This window comes from Coturnix japonica, chromosome 3 (genome assembly GCF_054131305.1).
Source record: "Coturnix japonica strain WE chromosome 3, WE-NBRP24, whole genome shotgun sequence".
Taxonomy (NCBI): domain Eukaryota; kingdom Metazoa; phylum Chordata; class Aves; order Galliformes; family Phasianidae; genus Coturnix; species Coturnix japonica.
The window spans coordinates 75153087-75174507 of NC_140665.1; the positions used below are offsets into that span (position 1 = coordinate 75153087).

Below are 21421 nucleotides of genomic sequence, written 5' to 3' on the forward strand. Positions count from 1 at the left end.
TAGTAGCTGCAGGAGATGTTTTTCATACCTGTGCGGTATTTTGATTTTATGTTAGGTTCATGTGTTGCTGTGTATAGTTTTAAATACAAATAAGCAGTCAATTGCAAAGCCTTGAAATACAAAGGAAAACCACAGCTTGTTGCATGCAGTACCTGTTAGTCTTGTCTGTAGCTCTTTTGGTTTGGGGCAGGCACCTCTACTTTCTGGATAGAACGGGGTTTGTTCAGTTTTGTTTGCAAACTCTTAAAATCTAGTTTTGTTGCTGTTTTTTTTTTGGGGGGGGAGGTTGTTTTGTTTGGATAAATAAATATATAAAAATAATATATTTTTATTATTTGTTGTGCTATAGAATAATATTTTTTCTTTTTTAATCTTATCTTTGTAGCTTGCTATAACAAGAACACTTGGCTGTGAAATTTTGATGCTTCTTTATTCTCAGCCCAACCAAATTCAATGATTGAACTAGATGACCCTAGTGGTCTTCTCCAACCTTAATGATTCTTTGATTATATGAGATTAATTTGTTCTTGTTAAAGCATAGACAAAATATTTGACTAGCGTATTCCTGTTTATTCTCTAACATCTAAGTGAACATGGTGTCTTTGTAGCTCTGTGTGCTAAAAAGGGACTGAAACAAAGCCTACTATTGTGCTCCCTTGTTGGAAGTGTTGTGCATACATCTACAGACTCTTTATCAGGATCTGTTGTGATAGGACAAAGGGAAATGTTTTCAGATGAAAAAAAGGGGAAATTATGATAGGGTGTTGAAAATATATATATTACATATATATGTCTATATGTGTATATATGTATATATATATTACAGTGTAGGTAGGGAAGCACTGAAACAGGATGCCCAGAGAGGTGGTGGATGCTCCATCCTTTGGAGACATTCAAGGTCAGACTGGATGGGGCTCTGAGCATCCTGATCTAGCTGTAGGTGTCCCTGTTCATTGCCGGGGAGGTGAACTAGGTGACCTTAAAAGGTCCCATCCAACTTGAACAATTCTATGACCATGCACATGTGCATGGTGATTCAGAGCTTTTCTGTGAGTTAAAGTGGCAGCATCTTGATTGGCACGGTGGTCATTTTCTCATCAAACAGGTGCAAGGCTAACTTCACTGTTTAGAGACTAGCCAAAGGAAAGCTATGAAAATGGTTAAAAGTCTGGAGAATTTGCCTTTCAGTGAACAGGGGGGAAATGTAAGCAATCTGAAAACTGCTAATAAGGACACTGATGAGAGGAAAAATGATGTGTCTTCAGTCGACCACAGAAAAGTATTATTAATTGACTGCTTGAAGTTTAATTCTAATTTTTGTAGTATGTGTAATTAACAATTTATAGTGGTAGAGTTTTTTGGGGTTCTCTGCCTCTGAAAATGCATACTGGAGAGTAAAATGAGAACTTCTTCCAAGGGAAATATCTAAGCTAAAACAAACGAGTCAAGAGAAATTTGAAGGCCTTTGTTTTGGAGAGTATAGTAGATATCTGTGTTCCTCAACTAAGTACAGGGATCTTTCACCTGCCAGACTCCTTAAAAATACCTGTAGTGCCTGCAGACTGCAGACATGGCTGAGTATTATGGGTGAGATAAAGGTAAGAAGTATAAACCAGGCATTCCCAATGTCCCAGCCCTTCTGCTTTCCTGCATTGTCCCACCTGGGAATCCATACAGAGTTCCCGATGAGTCAGACATGCTATGGGCATGTTTGTGCTCTGGCTTTGGTCCTTTGTTGTAGGATTTTCCACAAGGAAGGTTGATAACCTAAGGCATTTGAGGACTAGAGAGCAGTGAATACATGTAATAAATAATCTGCACTAGAACAGGCAAGCTAATTCAAGAGCTGGAGGACTTGAAAAGAATATTTCATTTCAGACTGTATAGATGTTCTATTAAAATGACAATTTAAAAAATGCATAGAAATCTTTTGTTTCTGTTGGCTTTAAATCCACCTGTTTTGAGTGTGAAATTTTCAGTATCAGGTTGTGGAGCCAATGCAGTTCTACCATTTTAGAGGTTACGTTTGTAGCTTCAGCTGTTTTGTTTCTATGTTTGGGGGTTTCAGTTTGTCAGATTAAAGTAGTGGGTTTTGCTTATTTGTTTTTTCTTGGAATCTCCACAAATTGGTAACAATAAATGCACCACTCAGTGGTTCTGATGTGATACTCCAATTAATTTAAAAGCCTGGACTCTAACCACAGAGATGTTTATTTGAGCTGAACTAGTCTGCCAGTGGTTGTGTAGCCACGGTAAATATTTAATTCATTTATTCATGGGGCTGAGTCAGTGGTTTTAACACAAAGTCAGGAAGAGAAATATGTAGTATAGAACATCATTCACCATTAACCAGAAATAAAAAGTAGAGAAGAATGCTGGAATACTGTGTAGCAATGTAACCCTATAGCTTTGTATGCATTATGTTATACGGTGCATGATGGGATTTCTCATGTGTTTTCTTACAAAATGAAAACGGATCATAACTCTGAGTTATAGTGCCACTGGAGTGAAATTGTTTGGTTAATACCACAGTGTTTTTCATAGAACAACTAGGTACTACTGGTTTGCCTTCCTTATCTTGCAAAATCTAAATTTAACTTGTTTAAGGAACTCTTTCTCAAACATGTGATGGGGCTTTGGGAGGGCTTCTTATTTAAAGCAATCAGCATGATCTGCGGAGAACTCTCACTGCTAAGAACCACTTTTAAACAGCCACCGTCATTTCTGCAGTGTCTTTAGAAATGTGATTGGACAGATGGATGTGCTGGATTGGCACTGTAAGTGTCTTTGCGCTGAGAATAGTATCAATAGCTATTAATAACTTCGAAAGGCTCTCCAGATAAATTAGTGAGTAGTAACCTTATAGCTAAGGAATGCACATATAATTCAGCTAAAAACTTGCATAGAGTTTATTTCTTTTTATTTCTATAGAATAAATGTGAATGCAAGGAATTTCAAAAGTCAAGTCTTTTAGTTATATTTCCTCTAAAGCTAATATTAAATGCAGAGATATTCACCACTGTATCAGTTCAGGATTTCTCCCAGTGGGTGTGCAAGTTACCATGTTATGCACTTTTTGCTTACTTTTAAAGTTTGCACTTCTTCACTGGAGGGGGAAAAAAAATCATAGGCTTAGTAATATACAGAATACGTAACCACCTAAACCCCTCTCACTTGGCAAAGAAGTGCTGAATCACACGTAACAGAAGCATCTGCTTATTAAAACACATACAGTGCGCTTCATAGACGTTTCTAATGATTTTAAATCCAGGTCACTGTCAGTGCAGCCTTGCTTGTGAAGTTCATCTTTTGCCTTCTATATTTCATTATAGTTACGTAGGGTAATTACATCCTGTTCAGGCAACGGCAGGTAGAATATTCAGTCCTTTTAATGGTTCTACTCTCAAAATTGCATTTGAGGAGCAGATTATGCATATATTTCCTGTTAATTGTCTCACACAATAAATATATAAAGCCTGCAAAAATTAAATGCCTTGAGGCAATTTCAAATATGTATGCTCTCCTCTTCCTAGTGCTGGCTTTGCAACATTAGACTTAAATATTTATATGTGCAAAATGGCAGATAAATCTCGTGTATGAGAAGATTTCACATTCTTGCCTTACATAACATGTTCCTGTTAGAAAACTGTTGTTAAAAGATCCCTTCCTTTACTCTGGGTTCACCTTACAGTTGAGTGCTGCTTTAAATGTTTGGTCCAAAGCTTGTACCGTCTTACAACAAAGCGCTGTACTACAGGTTGTACCATCACAACAATCATTTCATTTGTGATCGAATTAGAATCTGGGTCTTAGGATTTGAAAGACAAACGCATTAATCCCCTGAAAGATTCAGTCACTCTCTGTCAATTCTAATCAGGTGAAGGCATTGCTCATTTTGCTTCAAGGCAGTTGGAGGGTTGTTTGTTTTTTTTAATACAGGGAGCTGGGCTTTTTGGTTTTGCTTATTTTGTTTTTCAGGTAATAATGCACCTATAACATATAAAATAATGCAGTACTCTTAGTACTCTTAGTACTCTTGTATGTCTTACCACAGTTCTCTGTAATTTGCAGAAATCCTTTGTGGCCATCTGTACCAGAGAATAAATGGGATACAAAATTCTGCTGTTTTTGCTAAAACAAGGGTAGAGTGAGGTTTGTTTATTTTATTATTATTATTTTGAATAACTTGGAAGCTTTGTCACTTTAAACAGATGGCTTAATTTATCTTGATCTGAAAGAGTTTATCTTACATTCCTGAAAGGAAATTTGGGAATAGGCTGTGCATGTAACTGTTCTTTGCACAGAGCATGCATAAGAAGTCTTGCCCAGTAAACTGAAAGGAAACTGTTCTTATAATGCTTTCTATGCAAAGAGAATCATATGTTGAGCTGATCTAAAAGTTGACAAGTTACTTTGTACTTTCCAGGCAAGGCTGTAGGATGAGTAAGTTGTGTTATTTCATGTTGTGGATTTTTTGTTTGTTTGTTTTGTTTGCTCGTTTAAATCTAGCAATTTCTGGCATTAAAATCACCATGGTTTCTAACAACATCATGTTAATGAAAAGTAATCAGATGCAGAGTCTCCTAAATGTCCTTAAAATAAATACAGTGCTTCTGTTTTGATTATCCATGATATGCTTCAGAAGTGAGCTGACTACTGTAGTATTGAGTCTTCCCTTCATACAGATGTATTATCTTAAGAATATCTTTAATTATCATAGAAGAGGTCAGGCTCAAATGCCAGCCAGTCACCTTCCCAGGGCAATGGGATGTGTAGTCTGTAAAGGCCAGTATCTTAGCTGTAGTGGTTCACAGAGGAGGAACCCCATGTGGATGTAAGGTAACAAGATAAAAACATGCAGGTATGGAAGCGTACCATCTGCTTCTATGCTAGTAAATGCACTTAAGTATTTCTTTGGTTATTTTCTCCAGCAAAGTGGGTGAAATAATGGTTGACGGTTCTGATTAAGCCTGAGGAAGACCCCACTTGCAAGCAGGCTTTCATAAAGGATTTCATTGTTCCCTGCTCCTTCTTTTCACCTACAGGCATAATCCTTGTCTCCTGACACAGAAAGAGATCTGAAATAGGTCATGCTTGCTTGTTTTGAGCAGTGAGCAATAATGTTCATCTCCTGGTCAGAATTCAGATCTTCCACTTTCGTGTCTTCAGAGTCATCACTTTAGCAGTCAGAATCCAATGAAATGCCAGGTCAGAAAGTAGAAGCCAGATTCCCTGTGTCCTTGCCTTTTTATACTGCTTAGGCAACATGAGGAGACTGGGAAAGTTTCTTGCTTTTCTTGCTCTTACATTTTGTGCACTATAGTGTCTGAAGCAAGATGCAGATTTGGTTAAAGCTTGTCACTTTGACTTTTCCTGAACTGTCTATTAATTAAGAAGTGAACTCTTCCTTCTTACTTGACAGAAACAAATCTTTGCCCACTGCCTCATATAATGTGGAAGATGAGGATCTCCTTGTTTTTGTTTTTCTTTAAAATGATCTCTGTTGCTTTTAAGCTCAGATTTGTTGAGTGATCACTAAAAGCAAGAGCAAGTTGAATTAAAAGGGAGATCATAGTGTCATAATTGTGACACAGCAGTGTCATTTCAGTTTCAGTAGGTAATATTCTATGAGGTGTGGAAAATGGGGCAGTTCTTTCTGTGTCAAATCACTGTACTATACTGTACAGCAGCTGTTTTACACAGAGTATGTTATATAGCAGTACAATTGTCTGTCCCTGGGACTTGCTGGAGTATAAAAGGCAACTTATATCTTTTTCTTCCATTGTATTTAACTGCCTCTATTTTCACAACCAGATTATCTGATATTTTGCCAGTCGTCCCCATGCTCCTTGCCCTGTTTGCCCATGACTTCTGTCAGGGGCTACAAAGGCAAGTCTGACTGCTATCACTCTGGCAGCATCCAGCTTGCTGCAGTTTTCCATGCACAAGAACAATACTGCTTCTCTCTTGTTTGTCTCTTTTATTAACAGTCATAATGGAAGCATCTAGACTTGTTTCTATTTCTTCTTTTCCACTTCTTTTTAAGACTGATGGCTTCAGTCCAAAAAAGCACTGTATTTGCAATTTGCAGGTTAAATATTATAAAATCAACAGGAAGCAAGATGAGTCAGTGCCGTACATGCTGTCTTTTTGTAGACCACAAAGTGTGGGATTTATTTGAAATACAGAAGGCCTCCCGACATCTGCTTCTAAAAGAATAGTTCTAATGTATGTTCTTGGCCTCCAAGGCAATGAGAAGAAAGTGGAGAAGGAGGGATGGCAGTACCGTTCTGTTCCTACCTCAATGCACCAGAGTTCTGTGCAAAACAGACTCAGTCTAGAGAGATTCATGTGATTTATTACCTACTGATAATAAACCAGAGCTGTGAGAACTAAAAGCAAACTACAAACACCTTCCTCCTATCCACCCTCACCTACCTCCTCCCCACAAGTGACACATGGGAATGGGAAATGGGGGCTGAAATCTGTGATGTTTGGTTTCTGCCACTCCCTCATGGTCACTCTCTGCCCATGTTCCACAAGGTTCCCTCCCACGGGATGTTGTCCTTACCAAACTGATCCTGTGTGGGCTTCCCATGGGCTGCATCTCTCCCAGCACTGCCCCAACATGGCTCTGCATCACAGGGCCCACCGTTTGGGTACTGCTCCCCACAGGTGCAGCTCCCCCAGCCCTCCCACCCCACCATGGGCTACTTGCCACAGCAGCTCCTGTCTGTGCTGCTTCTATGTGGGTATCCATGGCTGTGGCTCCTTCAGACCCCATCCATCATTGCACCGTGGGCTCCTCTGTGACTGCACATGGAGATCTGCTCCATGTTGTGCCTGTGGGTACCTGGAACACCTCCTGCCCTCCTTCTGCACTGACTTCAACATCTGCAGGGTTGTTAGTAATAGAGCAGTTACTTTCTATCGCTATAGCCAATGATTAGCCTTCATAAGAGAGGCAGAAGGAAACACTGAGAAAATGAGGAAAGAAACATTATTGCAGTCACTTCGATCCTTCCTCTGTGGCAGTCATCTTTTAATCATGAATGTCACTGGTTCCTTAGGCTGAATGCTTCTTCTGACATAGATCCAGGACTTTATATGGCAAATTCTGGGTCCTAGAGTTTGTGCAATGCTAAATCCCAAGAGTGACTCTAAGGCAGTTTAAAAAAACACCCATAGTCTCCAGCATAGAAGCACAGACTACTTAAAGCTGAGCTATCTGAACTGTTCTATCTAGTGTTTTTTCAATAATGTTATTACTTTTTTTTTTTTTTTTTTTTTTTTAATCTGAAATACATCAGACTGATATGCATCAAATAGCAAAGTTATTTGGCATCATGTACTATATATAAAGTATATATAATTGGAGATTTTGATGCTACGTTTTAAGCTTACAACTTGATCAGCATTTTCCCAAATTTTTGTGTCTTCCATTTGCAACAGTTATCTTCAGTGTTGTTACAAACAATCAAGTCTCAAGAATCAAATGCATGCAGAGTAGGTTTCTAGGTGCTACTCAATTGGGAGGAGCAGTCGATTCCCTTGAGAGAAGAGAAATCTTGCAGAGAGTTCTTGAGAAATTTTGATAACATGGTTATTGGACGTTGTGGTGATGGATCTGCTGCTGGACTAGATGACCTTAGTGGTCCTTCCTGATCTTAATGATTCTATGATTGGAGAGGGCTGGACAATAGCAACCACACAAAGTTTAACAAAATCAAGTGCTGGATTCTGCACTTGGGACAGGGCAATCTCTGTGTGAAGCCCTGGAGGATGCCAGGAGAGCAGCCCCATGGAAAAAGGAGACTGGGAGTTTGGGTTGAGTGGAAATTGAACATGAGCCAGCAGTGTGCTCTGGAAGTCAAAAGGGTGCAGTGGTAGGAATGCTGCATTGCAACACCGGAGGCCCTGGGTTTGAATCCCCCCTGTGGCGCAAGTGGTGGAAGTGCCGCTCTGCTACACAGGAGGCTCGAATCCCGGGGGTTGGACTCGATGATCTCTAAGGTCCCTTCCAACCTGCACAAGACTATGAGACTATGGTGATGATGATACTCTGGAGTGCATCAGGTCAAGCACTGCCACCAGGCAAGGGCAGGAGTTGTCCTGCTCTGCTCTGTGCTGCGCAGCCTCACCTCCTGCACTGGGTGCAGGCTTGGGCACAAAGATATAAGAAGGACGCAAAACTCTTAAAGAACATCCAAGGGATTTAGATGAAGGATCTCTAGATGGTAAGGTCTCTGAGGAGCAGCTGAGGTCCCTTGATATCTTCAATTTAGAAAAGATGAGGCTGAGAGGAGGCCTCATAGTGACTGCGGCTCCTCACAGGGAGTGGAGGGGCAGCACTGAGCTCTGCTCTCTGTGACTGTTAAAAAAATGTTCTGCACCAGAGTGTAGCAAGCCCTGGAACAGGCTGCCCAGGACAGCAGGCATGGCCGCAAGCTGCTGGAGTTCAAGGGGTATTAGACAGTGGTGTCAGACGTAGGGTTTGAATTTTGGGTGGTGCTGTGCAGAGCTGAGACTCAGTGATCCTTGTGGGTCCGTTCTAACTTAGGATATTCTATGATTCAATGAATGGTGTTGAATGTTTGATTATATTGCTGCTGCAGTCACTCATAATTCTAAGTAAAATGCTTTTTGGGGGATTGCTGGATTGAGTTTGGGTTACCTGATTATATATATGTTTTTACTGTTTTGGATTGTAGAACTGGAATGTAGAACTTGTTTAACTTAGTGAATCTCTGTATGAGGTAATGTGATCCTTCTAAACTATTTTATTTAATTTCCTTAGAATGAATATATTGTGCTTCTGCTATGTGATGCAGCTATTCCAGGAGAAAATAATATGTAATGAATGCAGTGCCTAAAATGATGATGGTATTTGTTGAGAGTTTGACTTGTTCTGTTTGCTTCATCCTCCCCAGACAAGCGTGTCGATGATTGGCCCTTGATGCAGTCTCCATTTCCAACACTGACTATAAGCACTATTTATCTCCTCACTGTTTGGCTGGGCCCCAAATGGATGAAGACAAGAGAGCCCTTCCAGTTACGTTTCCTGTTGGTTGTTTACAACTTTGGAATGGTTCTACTCAACTTCTTCATTTTCAAAGAGGTGTGTATGCACTCTTACAGAAGGGAATTCCTACTAAGGTTTGAAAGCATCTACAGATGTGAAATTGAAATAATATCATGCATTTTATAGTGTATGTTGTAGGAGGTTTAGCCCAGATGTTTAGAACTGAATTTGTGTTTGACATGAGTATTTCGGTAGTTAGGTTGTGAATAAAATACCTAGGTGGATATATATAATATGTACACTATCTAGACCAAGATCTTCTTAGATTCATGTTAGTGTAAATACTGTACAGAATAACTGGAGTCCATGAAGATTTAAGTGGAATTATGTAACAGTTTGGAAACTGTTTTCCCAGGATATTGTTTCAGAATACATATGATCCTAAGGAGTGGTTTTGGTTACTGTGATTTTGCTCATGTGGGTTAAAGGTCCTCCTGAAAGACTGTGAATCCTGAAAGATTGTGAATTTACAAGATGTATTTCCAGAAATAAGAAAACAGTTACTTTTCAAGATGACCTGTTCAGCACTTTTGCTAGGAAAGCAGGAGTATTCTTTATATTGACCTTTCTCCAGAGTCTCATATTAGTTGATTAGTTGATTAGCAGTTTTTAAGTCATACTTCAGTAACTAATCTTATCCATAACATCTCCTTGCACTATTCAGTTATGTAATAAGATATTACAGATAACCCAGAATTTAATGTTTTCACCTAAGGATAATTGTGGAAATTGATGAAACTGATGAGGCATCTTGGCAGGTTAAAACTGAAATTCCTCTGAAATTAGTTTTTTTGTTTTGTTTTATTTTTTGTGCTATCTCTGTCTCTTTCACTTTTTTCTTTATCACTTTGTATTATCCTAAGCTGAATTACTCCAAGCTTGCGGTCAGTTCACATTCAAAGGTCTGTTGCTTCTAGGATAATAAATGTAATGGTGTAGCATTACCAAACCACTGAATTCATATACAAATAAATGTAACTACCCAGCTGCAGGCAGAGGTTCTAATTTCCTGCTGTTTCAGATGGCTGTTCAATTGGCTCTTCAATGGACATTAAACCAAGCAAACTGTTGGTACAACATTTGTAGTAAGAAATGACTTTTCCTAGCTTTAGGGACTGATACAAGTATTCAAGTTTCAAATGTTGTCTTTAGCCAGGCAACTTCTACTTCAGTCTGTGTGAGGTTTGCATTACCTATGTGTTCCTGTTGTAATTGTCATGAGTAAGGTAGTTGTTACGGGTAAAATGATACTCTGGAAGTACTTTGTGAATGACTGAAGTTTCCATCTATTTCTAAGAATAGCATTTGAATGTGAAGTGCTTTTGATAATGTCCATAAATCTTGTTTATAAATTTAAATGTTATTTTAATATTCATCCTGATTACAAAGTGCATTGGTCACCTTTGATAATATACATTAAAATGACGATTCCATAAAAAGCTGCTAGATTTTTCAGTCCAAGACTTTCATATGTTGATCTCAAGTTTAGATTGATATTTAGGTGCAAATTTACCTTCAAACATTCATATGTCTCAGATGCAGATCCCCATTTTGCCACAGAATCATGTATTTCTTACTCCATTTTGGAGAATTAGCTTCAGGCTGGTGAAGTACATTTGTTACTGCCTTTGCCAAGTGAACTTTAGAGAAATTACCTAATTATCAGCAGACCACAGTTGAAAATGGTTATTTTCTATAATGGTGCACACAAGACTATTCTGTAGATCTCTGATACGGTCAGATGTTATGGTCAGATGTGCTTATGCCCATGTGGAACCGCACAGGAGAACAGTGGTTTTACACTGGCTTGTAAACAGGCTTAGGTGACACAGAAATAATTGGTTTCTGAGATCTCTGTTTTGGAGATGTTCTTGTATCAATTTTTTTTACTGCAACAGCTCCCATTTTACAAGATATACTATCTTTTTGCACCTCAACTGAGTGGGATTACCTGGCTTTAAACAGCCTTGGATTATAGTGTATATGAACATCAAAATTAAAAGTATTAATTAAACCTTGTACAGCTCTAGGCAAGTGCTCTTCTTTCCAATGGAAACTTGCTCAAATGTCAAGTTTATCTTTTCCTGCTTTGATTATTGCAATACACTTTATTTGGCATGGCTCTACAGAAGCACTTGATGTGCTTTAGGCCATTCCACTTGGCACGAAGTGGGGCAGTTCTCTTCATGCCGTGTCTCTCCATATGTTTTATGTGTGCTCAGCATTGGCTGTTCAGGGATTTTTTTCTGGATTTTGATTGGTACATTGCTCTAAGAATGGTAGATGCAGATTCTCTAATCCCTGTCTGCTGGAGAGAGAATCTGCTCTGATTTGTCACAGCATTTGTGTTTCTGTCATCCTCTGTGAAAGCAATTAGGTATCTTTTGTTTCTGAATCTAGAGTCCTCTGAGAGAAGAATCACGTCTGAATATCTTAAGGTTATATTTGTTCAGGACATTACTTACCTGGTGAAATACAAGCAAGGAAAATTAGTACTTTTAATTTTATAGGAAAAGAATGCTCATTGTGTTAGCAGATTGTTAAAACTAAATACTGGTTTTCATCAGTAGTGTTAAGTCTAATTAGGACAGTTAAAGTACTTTGTGCAGGTAAGTTTAATGTAGCAAGAAACTTGTTGGTAACTGTTTTGAACTTGGTTTATATAGTATCTTTCCCCTCATGTATGGCTTTAATATTTTCAGCTGTTTTTATCATCAAGAGCTCGAGGGTACAGCTATGTCTGCCAGACTGTGGATTATTCAGATAATGTTTATGAAGTTAGGGTGAGTATTTCTTTATTATTATTATTATTATTATTATTATTATTATTATTATTATTATTATTATTATTGGTGTGTGTGTAATATATAACACTATGTTATGTTGTAAGTTTCGTCTGAAGATACAGCTTCCAAACTTGTTCTGTCAGCCGTACTGTATCCCGTTACATTCTCTGATTGCTTTAGGCTTGATTACGTTACACATAGCTGGGTTAATCACAAACGTCAGTGTTTGCATTAACTTTCATCTGACTGCTACAAGGATGCATAGTCTTAAAGATACCATCCCTGGCTTCAGCCCTGGTTGCACGAGCCAGGATAAACTTTGTATGTGTGCTTTGGTTGCCAGGCTATGCTGCAGTTTATGATACAGCGTTACCACAGTAAAGGTGTAGTTCTAGATCAAAGCAGGTAAGATTTGTCAGCATATCCTGTGGTTGCACTTCACTGATACTGGTGAGGCAACTTTTTGTCTCCTTTATCATGTTTGGCTTCATGAACTCTTAGTAGCTTCTGGATGAATGTTTTATCACTACGTTTCATTGCAGAAGCTTAGATTTCAAATGTGTGTATTTTGGAAAGCATTCAAGTTAAAATCAAAGTGCAGATGCTTCTTAGCTTCGGTAATACTGTTGACTAGCTCGTGTGTTAAGCCTTATCTTCCAGCAGAGCTGACTCTTGAGAATCTTGCAGCTGTCCTTGCAAGTTTCATCCACTGCAGATTATAACACGTTCCTGAAAATGCAATGGAAGCGTGTTATGGTCTAAGTATCTTGGATGGTTATAGCACATCTTGAAAAATGATTCAAGAAAGTGACTGTTCATGGGTACTCAAACACCTGTGTAAGTGGCTTGAGTGATAATGAGAAAGACAAGTTTGTTTCTTAAAACTTCTGTATAATGGCTTATGTTGCAGAACAGCGGAGATAGTCACTTGTCTTTTGTCTTTACCAGTATTGTGGATTTGTTGTGTTGTTCACTTAAATATTTCTGTTAATTATTTTGTTTAAAAGTAAATAATTGAAGTATAAAAAAAGGGTTTTGTGTTGCCATTTATTTGTTGTGTTCTTTTTTTTTTTTTTTTTTTCCCCAATAGACAAGCAAAATAGAATGCCCTGATACTCATCTGAATGATAGCGAGGGACTGTGGGGCCCCCTGACCCCAAAAATGGGAAGATAAAAGGGGAAGGGGTAGGGAGATGGGAGCTGGGCTCATGGAAACAAACAGAGCAGTGGCAATGATCTAAGGAGGAAAACTTATTTTACTAACTATGATACTGGAATGCAAGATAACACAATATAATACAATCTAATTGAAATTGAGGCTAATAAATCAAGTAAAATAAGTGAGAGAGAGTTTTCCAAAGACCAAGAAGCCTACTTTGAAACTGAGGGTGCACGGCTTGGAAGCACACTCACACTCACTGCCAGGCAGTGATAGAGAGAGCGAGCATCACTTCCGTGATGTATTTTCCTCTCTGACCGTGGGGTCCTCTGGGACATGTAGTTCTTCTTCTCTGTGCTCCACATGATGTCATGATGTGGAATACCAATAGCAAAAATTACAAAGCCATGACAAATTTTGATTATTGTTAAGCAGAAGAGATGCAGCAGTTCGTAAATGAAAACTGTTTAATAGCTTCACTTTTAGGTGCACATGTAGACATGCTGTACAGGTATCAGACCTGATCAACAGAATTGTATTCTATTTTGTTTATTATAAGGAACAAATGAAATAAATATATATGAAATAAAGACAAAAGGACCAGTACGATATAGTAATTGGCTATGGTATGTGTGGCCAAGATTCTTTTATTTCCTAGCTTTTTAAGGTTTTGCAAATTTGTGGATTTGCATAAACTTTATTTCTAAACTTTGGGGTTGTAATATGATCAATTTGCAACTGATGAGTAGGGAAAAAGGTTCAGTTTTTTGAAGTGTTGCATTAGTTGTTTAGTCTGCTATTGGACAAGACCCTTGTATGGTCATAATCTGGTGGTTCTGGGTAAATTCTCAATTTAAGGCAATGAGTAGCAAGTATAAAACTATACTTTCTACACTTGCACTGAATTTAACTAAGGAGTCTAGAGGAAGCATCCGGCCTACATCTGTGTATCATGCTTTGTTACGGAGACTAGGAAGCTGGAACAACTACTGTCAAACTAATTGCATGTCTCAATCTGAATGAAAATTTAGAAGTCTTGATGTCACCTCTGTATCTTTATCATTTCTGGATGAAGTGCAAATACAAAGTTCCTATGTAGGGGCCTATTCAAAGGGTATTTTTTTTGCCTACAGGGAGTACAGAAAGCTGGTTAACAGTTCCAAAGCAAAGATACATACAGTCCATCTCTCCTCAGCCCAAATAGATTAAACTCAGAAGGCACCAAATCTCAACTGTGTGGTGGGTGTGGTAAAACAGTCCAGCCAAGTTTGGCAGTGTGATCCATGGTCTTCAATTTAATAGGAAGCCTGGTATTACTGTGTTGCAAGGGAAAGTTTGTCTTCTTCTCTGTCCTGATACTGGATGTTTGAGCCTTCAGTTTGGTCAGCATTGTAATGTAGTGATCAGAACTGATGGTTTGACAGTGTTTCAGGAAAAACAGAAAGATTATCCCTTTCCTTATCACAAAAAAGATTATCACAAAAGACAGTGCTGACCCACTGAGGACAGTGTCTTGAACTTTTCCATTAATGGGGAATTTACATGTTCCCACTCCACGAACTGCAGTTTTGATCCGAGCTGGTACTGGTGACGCCATGTCTCATCACTGTTAATGACAATGATTCAGGAAACCATCACCTTTAGCCCCATATTGGTTCAATAGGTCCTGACAGACTTGCATATAGTGTTCTTTCTGTTTCTGTGCAAGCATCTGTAGGACTCACCTGGTGTAAACTTTGTCATGATTGTTTCCAAGGCACTGAAGTTGATATTAAGCTCAGTATACAGATGAATTGATGGAGACGCTCTTCATTTCACGGTATGACAGCTCTGTGTGGCCATCCAGAACATAGTTTGTCTTTCATGTTACTGCCACCACTGCTGAAATGCACCCACCCACTGCCTCACTTTGCTGACCTCCACTGTTTGGTCTCCATAAATGTTCAGTGAATGTCAATGGGTGTTATCTTTTCTGCATGGAGGAATCCAGTTGTAAATCTTTGCTTCATATGTCAGATGCCATTCTGTCAGACTGCCCCTCTGCTGCCATCTGTCGCGTGGCAAAAAAATGTAATGGAATATTGGCGTAAAGGTTCAACTTCTACTGCCATACAAGCAACATTTGCTTCTGACATTGTGGGACAACGTAATAATATAGGAGACATTTATTTCAGAGCAGCCCTTGTAAATCCAGGCAATGGAGTGCTCCCTTAGATGCTCCAGTACCTGAAGTGAAGGATTTCATAATTCTGTGTGAATTAAGACATTTTAATATCTGTAAATGGTCACTTGCACCCTCTGCTTATGCACATGTGTTCTTGTTTTGCAGAACAAGGTTGGTCTCTTTTGTTTGTATTTCTGGAGAGATGAGAAGTCAGAATCTGCAGTGAATTAATATTCAGTGTTCTAATTGTAATCGCAATTATGAGTTATGGTTGTAACTGTAGTCTGCTTGCTTTTACTCACATTATTTAAATGTATCTACAGATCGAATAGTTTCCTCTAAATTTCTATGAGAACTTGACTTTTAATAAGATAAGCCCCATGGTTCTATAAATAAAATTCTATAAATGAAGCAGAAGGAAAATGACTTATCTTATAAAAGAAGTCCTGTTCCTTAAAACCCCTTTCTGGATGGCTGCCCCAACCTCAAATGAGAAAAGAGGGTTCAGGAGCAGAGTTCTGTGTTAAAAGAGCCCTCTGTTCAAAGACCCTGCAGCAAGCAGAGTTCATAGGATTGGACCGCTTGTTGACTCCCTTAATCCTAGGCTACAGTGTAATCTTTTGTGCCATCTGGTGTTTTAACAGATTTACATTGATGCATCTGAAAACTCACAGAAATTGTATGGTCATAAATAGTATTATTCATTACAGGAATGGATCTGTTTTAATGCATATTTGCTCTTAAGCTACGTCCAAAAAAAAGGACTATGGAGTAGGTCATAATTTTTGGTGTGTTACAGGAAAAGTTTGACAGTAACCATCCACTCCTTAAATAGCTCACATGTTGGTGTATTGTTCTACTTTCTATCCTCTGTCACTGATAGTGTGCTGACTTTGGGAAAACAATGTAACATCTGTTTGATTTTTTTCTGCACTTGTGAGCTAATGGTCAAAATGCCTTCATAAAGCATTGGGAGCTCTGGGATTAGGCCAATACCTGGAATCTGTCAAGAATAAATAGTAAAACCTCAAAATGGAAAGCAGGAGAACAGAAAAAAAGAGCTTTCAGGCAACAGATCTATATAAACATAAAAGTCAGCAGTTATTATCCTGCAAAGAAATGGAAGCTATTTTTATTCTTAAGTAATGGGGAGCGTTTTGATCAAAAATTAAGCTGACTTCGATCCACATGCTGTAATTGCTTTCTCTGCAAGACAGTTAGAATTAAAAAGAGGAGAAATAAAGTGTTTGACTTTCCAAAAACATCCTGGGCACAACATAGTTTAATGTTGGATTTTTCACGTACTGTATTGTATGTCATACAGTAAATTTACAGTTTATTCCACTGTTTCTTTAGCAAAATATGCAGTAGCTTTGAGCTTTTCAGGCAGTTTGCTTGTAGCTGACCTATTGATTCTTTGCAGTTTTCTCGGAAGACAGCACTTCCAAAGAGCGTGAGTGCAGGTGTGTCAGTCTATGGATGCAGGCCAAAGTGTTTACTGCCAACTCATGAGATGAAAAGATGTTTATCTTAATTTATTTAGAAGACGCAGCTTTAGCAAAGATCTGTAAAAGATGCTGTGCTGTGATGCTAATCCATGGGTGTGAGACAAAGCCTTGATGTGGGTGTTGTTACACACATGCCTATCTGTCCCAGAGGCAGAACTGTACTGAATATTGGGTAACATGTATTGATAGTTCTTGCAGCTTGTATGCATGTCTGGGAACTCCAGTATCTGTGGGTGTCGTTTTTCTCTCATCAAGCATCTCTTCGACTTTGGCATGTATCTTTTGATTGAAAATTGACAAAATTTGTGTCTTCTTCCTGAGATCTGAAGTAGGCTGTACTGTGTCAATTAGGGAGAAGGGCGTTGATTAACGTTTCCACAGAAGTCTGCAGTTTGGCATCAGTGAGCTGTGCAGTCCCTTTGGGAAACTGCAGAGTCTGCAATGCAGAACTGCGGCATTCTTCTGCTTTTTTTTTTTTTTTTTTTTTTTTTTTGGCTTCTGCTGTAACTTCTTAAAATGTTCCCAGTCCACTTATGGCTGTGACAAGCTTATTCTGAGGAGATATGTGTTTCTTTCTGGCTCTTTCACAGACATGAAGGAAAACAGCAGACAGGGACGTATGGTTCTGTGTTTCTGTGATCTCTGCTCATTCTCCCAGTTTCCTTTCTCTCACTCATCCATGCTCTTAAATATCCCTGTTCATGTGTATTTGGTCACGGAAGCTGCTGCCTTCTTATTAATTTTTTTCTGCTATCTATCTTCTATCTACACTTCTTGCAAATGGGTGTGTTATGACATTGCCTGCTTTTCTTGCAGGTGCTGCCATTTCCATCACTTTTTTGTTTGTTTGCTTGTTTTTAAATTCTATTAATGAGTCACCATCTGGGATACTTTCTGGTCCCACCCTTGCATATCAAGCTAGTTGACTTGCAGTGCCAGGAATTGCAGTCATTGCTGTGCTTCCTGATCTGGAAGGGAGTCCCCACAAACCATGTATTCCAACATCACTGTATTAGCAAATTACTACACGGAACTTCTTGGCTTAGCCTGGTATAGCAATATTCTGGTTTCAACAGGAGGACACGTTCATATGACATCTGCTGTAATTGATGGACTGAGAGTGGGGGAAGTTTAGATGTGCAACACTATTGTGTCAGATAGATAGGTCATATCTCCACAGCTTGTGTGGCTCCCATGATCTCATTTCTTCCATTCCCTGAATGGAATGTAGCCACTAGGGGAATGCTGGTTTCCAAAGAGTGTTACTGAATAGACTAGAAGAAACTAAGTGGAATATTTTCCTAATAGATATGAAATCTACCTCAGCCTAGCTTATTGAATGATTTGGTGTCCTCCTATCCATGTGCCAGTGATACTGAAAAACTTCGTGTAAAGTTTCAGCCTTTGCAGCTCATTTGACCTTGAATTTTCAACTTTGTTGTTCTGACCGTATCCATGTTGCTCCATAAGTATTGGTTGCTCTTTTGTAGTCTTCTTCCACAAAGCTCAAGATACAGGATGAGGACACAAACTCCTTGCATTTAATGGGTAAACTGTCCAGAGATAGTAATGTTCTTAATACTTCTAGTTCTTTTTTGTGGTAATGATTTGTGAGCAGTACACTCAGAATACTACTACTACTACAACCAGAGTACAGAATCACAGAATGACCCAGGTTGGAAGGGACCTCAAGGATCATGAAGCTCCAAACCCCCTGCCTGGCAGGGCCACCAAACTTGCACATTTGCTGGATCAGGTTGCCCAGGGCCCCATCCAACCTGACCTTGAACACCTCCAGAGACGGAGCATCCACAGCCTCCCTGGGCAGCCTGTGTAGATGAATGGAGTATTGGTTTTGTCTTTACTCTAATACTTTCAGACATTTGATGTTTCCACAGCAACATTTACCAGGATTTGGGAATGGAAGAGATGTTCTTCTCTTGCATTAGATTACTGGAGATAATTTAATTCCATTCAAACAGGAACTGGAAACCACTAATTTATTTATTACTTTTCTCATTACAGATAGCTGCTGCTTTATGGTGGTATTATGTCTCCAAAGGAATCGAATACCTAGATACAGTGTTCTTCATCCTGAGGAAGAAATTCAACCAAATCAGTTTTCTTCATGTCTATCACCATTTCACCATGTTCACTTTGTGGTGGATTGGTATTAAGTGGGTTGCAGGTGGACAAGGTGAGTTTCCTTCCTCTCATATTTTGTGTGGATGTATGGCAGAATTATTGTTGTTTATGATCAATGGGAAAAAGTTCTACTGGACTTAGCATTAGTAGAAGGCTGTTTAAATAGCACTGAAGCACTGCAGTGACTTCAATGTGTATTATCTTCCTCTGTGGGAAATGTGGGGGAGGAAAAGATACCAGGGCCCATAGTCTAATGAATTGCAAAACTCTTTTTTTTTTCTTCGTGGGCATCAACTGCAGGCATGAAGTTTTGTTTTCAAAATTATCATTGTTCTGTATGAAATAGATGAATGTGTCTTGCCTAACTTCAATTTTTGCAGATACAGAGAACTGCAAAATCTCATTATGAGCAACAATCTGTGTGCAAATGTAATGAAGTTAACGGAGATGTTATTTTGGCATTATATCTGAGTTTGGGGTTTGCTTTCTTTTTGTATTAAGAGACACATATAAAGTTCTGAAACCTTCCTTGAAGGTGAGCCAAAAAATCCATCAATTAACTTTTAAAACCTATTCATGGCACAAGTCTATAATTCATTATTAGCCTTTTTTGGTCCTTCTTACATTCTAATACCTATGTCATTGAATTTTATTCCGTTGTTCCTGCCACATCCTTTCTTTCCTAAATTGTACGTTTGTTGCCATTGTTTTTGCTTGGGTTTTTTTTTTCCTTTTTTTTGTTGTTGTTGTTCCTCTTGATATATATGCTCTACAGAGCTGAGGGTTCAGGGAAAATACCCAATTCTGTTGGTAATGTGCTTTTAGGCTTAAGATACTTAGAATAACATACAGTAAACACCAAACTAACTTTTTGCTTTTAGGCTGTCATTTACTGTAAATATCTCATGCTAGTAGATGAGATAGTGTATAAATTGATAGACCTGTTATAAATTATCTAACAGTTAGATTATCCTCGTAGTTTGCCACAGATGGATATCTGAGTTGTTTGATTTCAGCAGCTGTTCTCTGCATTGTCTTGATCTTATACATCACTTCCCTTTTGAGCCTGTCTGGTAGAGTAATAAAACCTTAAAATGATCTAGTTTGTCACTGTTAAATGGAGCAAAGAGATCCTAATGCAAACATGAACACTGATCTTAGTTTCCAGCATGGATCATCCTGAAAAAAGTATTATACTTTTATTTAAAAATACTGGATTTTGTAAGTCATAAATAAAGAAACCAGAGATGAGCCATTTAAATAAACTAATTTTGCAGTGCCCTTAAACATCTTACAGCCACAAGTGAGGCTTTGCTCTGTGTTGTTCTTTGACCTCTTTAATCAGACTTCCATGTGGCTTTCTTGATGTCTTGCTGAGATGTGAACTTCAAACATTTCATTACAGCTTAACAAATTGAAGTTCAGAACCTACTATCACTTTATACTTTACGCTGTCAAATACTGCTTTTAATAGTTCCCTTAGCAAAGCCACTGCACTTACACTACAACAACTAATGTGTAATGCATGACTTCAGTCTATTCACAAAAACATTTTTAAAAGCTTTTGCCTAAGTAGTTCCACGAGTGCAGTAACACCTACTTGCATAAACAGCTATTTCTGCCAGTGCATGCTATCAGTAAGGTCTACACTATCCCACTGAGTGATTCAAAGATGGAAGCCCAGTGTGTACTGTGCTTTATAATGTTTACTACCACGTGAATAATACTAGAATATATTTCTTTATTTATTTTTTAATTCCGTGAAAATCTTCCTTCTGTTTCTGGACAGCTTTTTTTGGAGCTCAGATGAACGCATTTATTCATGTTATTATGTACATGTATTATGGACTAGCTGCCTGTGGCCCTAAAGTTCAGAAATATCTGTGGTGGAAACGATACTTGACTATACTGCAATTGGTAAGTAAAATTTCTCCATTCATTTGAGGAGCTGCTGCCTCTGAGTAGATTTTCTTCTGTACAGCTTTGGAACAGGTGCTGTCCCTATCAAAAGTTCTTAGCTGTCTTATTTCAAATTAGTTAGAAATTATTATGTTCTTAAACGTAATTAAGCAGTTAAAGTAATTGCTGAAGTATACAACCATTGTTGTGCAAAGAAGTCTTCTTAAATACTTATTACTGCTCATGGGCATTTTTAAGTGGTTTTTATTTCAACAAACAATGACTTATTAATTAATGGCATAGTAAGGATCATTATGAGACTGGAAAAGGTCTAAAGATGGCTTCACAGTTCAACCTTAGAATGACATTAACAACCATCCTCAACACCCGTATCTGCAAGCAGTCAGTTACCAAGCACATGATTATCCTATTCTGAGTGCCAAAAAATCACCTGTGTTTAAAAGAGAAATCTAAAGGAATATCTATTAATTACAACTGAATGTGTCTCTGTATGTTTTTATTTATTTGTTTGCTTGTTTGTTTTGAGTTCTCAAATCCACTTCAGAGCTAGTAGGTTGCATGTTATGACAGCCAAGTATATAGTTTTCCCCCTGCTTTACTGTTATTCAGTTTTCATGAGTTAATACATTAGCATGTATGGGTGCAGAACTACAAAAT

General features: G+C 38.4%; 1 protein-coding gene across 2 annotated transcripts in view; it reads left to right on the forward strand.

Annotated features, from left to right (window-relative positions):
* The window catches only part of ELOVL4 (ELOVL fatty acid elongase 4), a 35745-nt gene that overhangs the window by 9530 nt on the left and 4794 nt on the right, over nt 1-21421 (forward strand). For both annotated transcript variants that reach the window (XM_015859034.3, XM_015859035.3), the window contains exons 2-5: nt 8931-9118; nt 11785-11865; nt 18725-18896; nt 20634-20761. In XM_015859034.3, coding sequence (XP_015714520.1) covers nt 8931-9118; nt 11785-11865; nt 18725-18896; nt 20634-20761 — 569 coding nt within the window. The remainder of the gene's footprint in view (nt 1-8930; nt 9119-11784; nt 11866-18724; nt 18897-20633; nt 20762-21421) is intronic.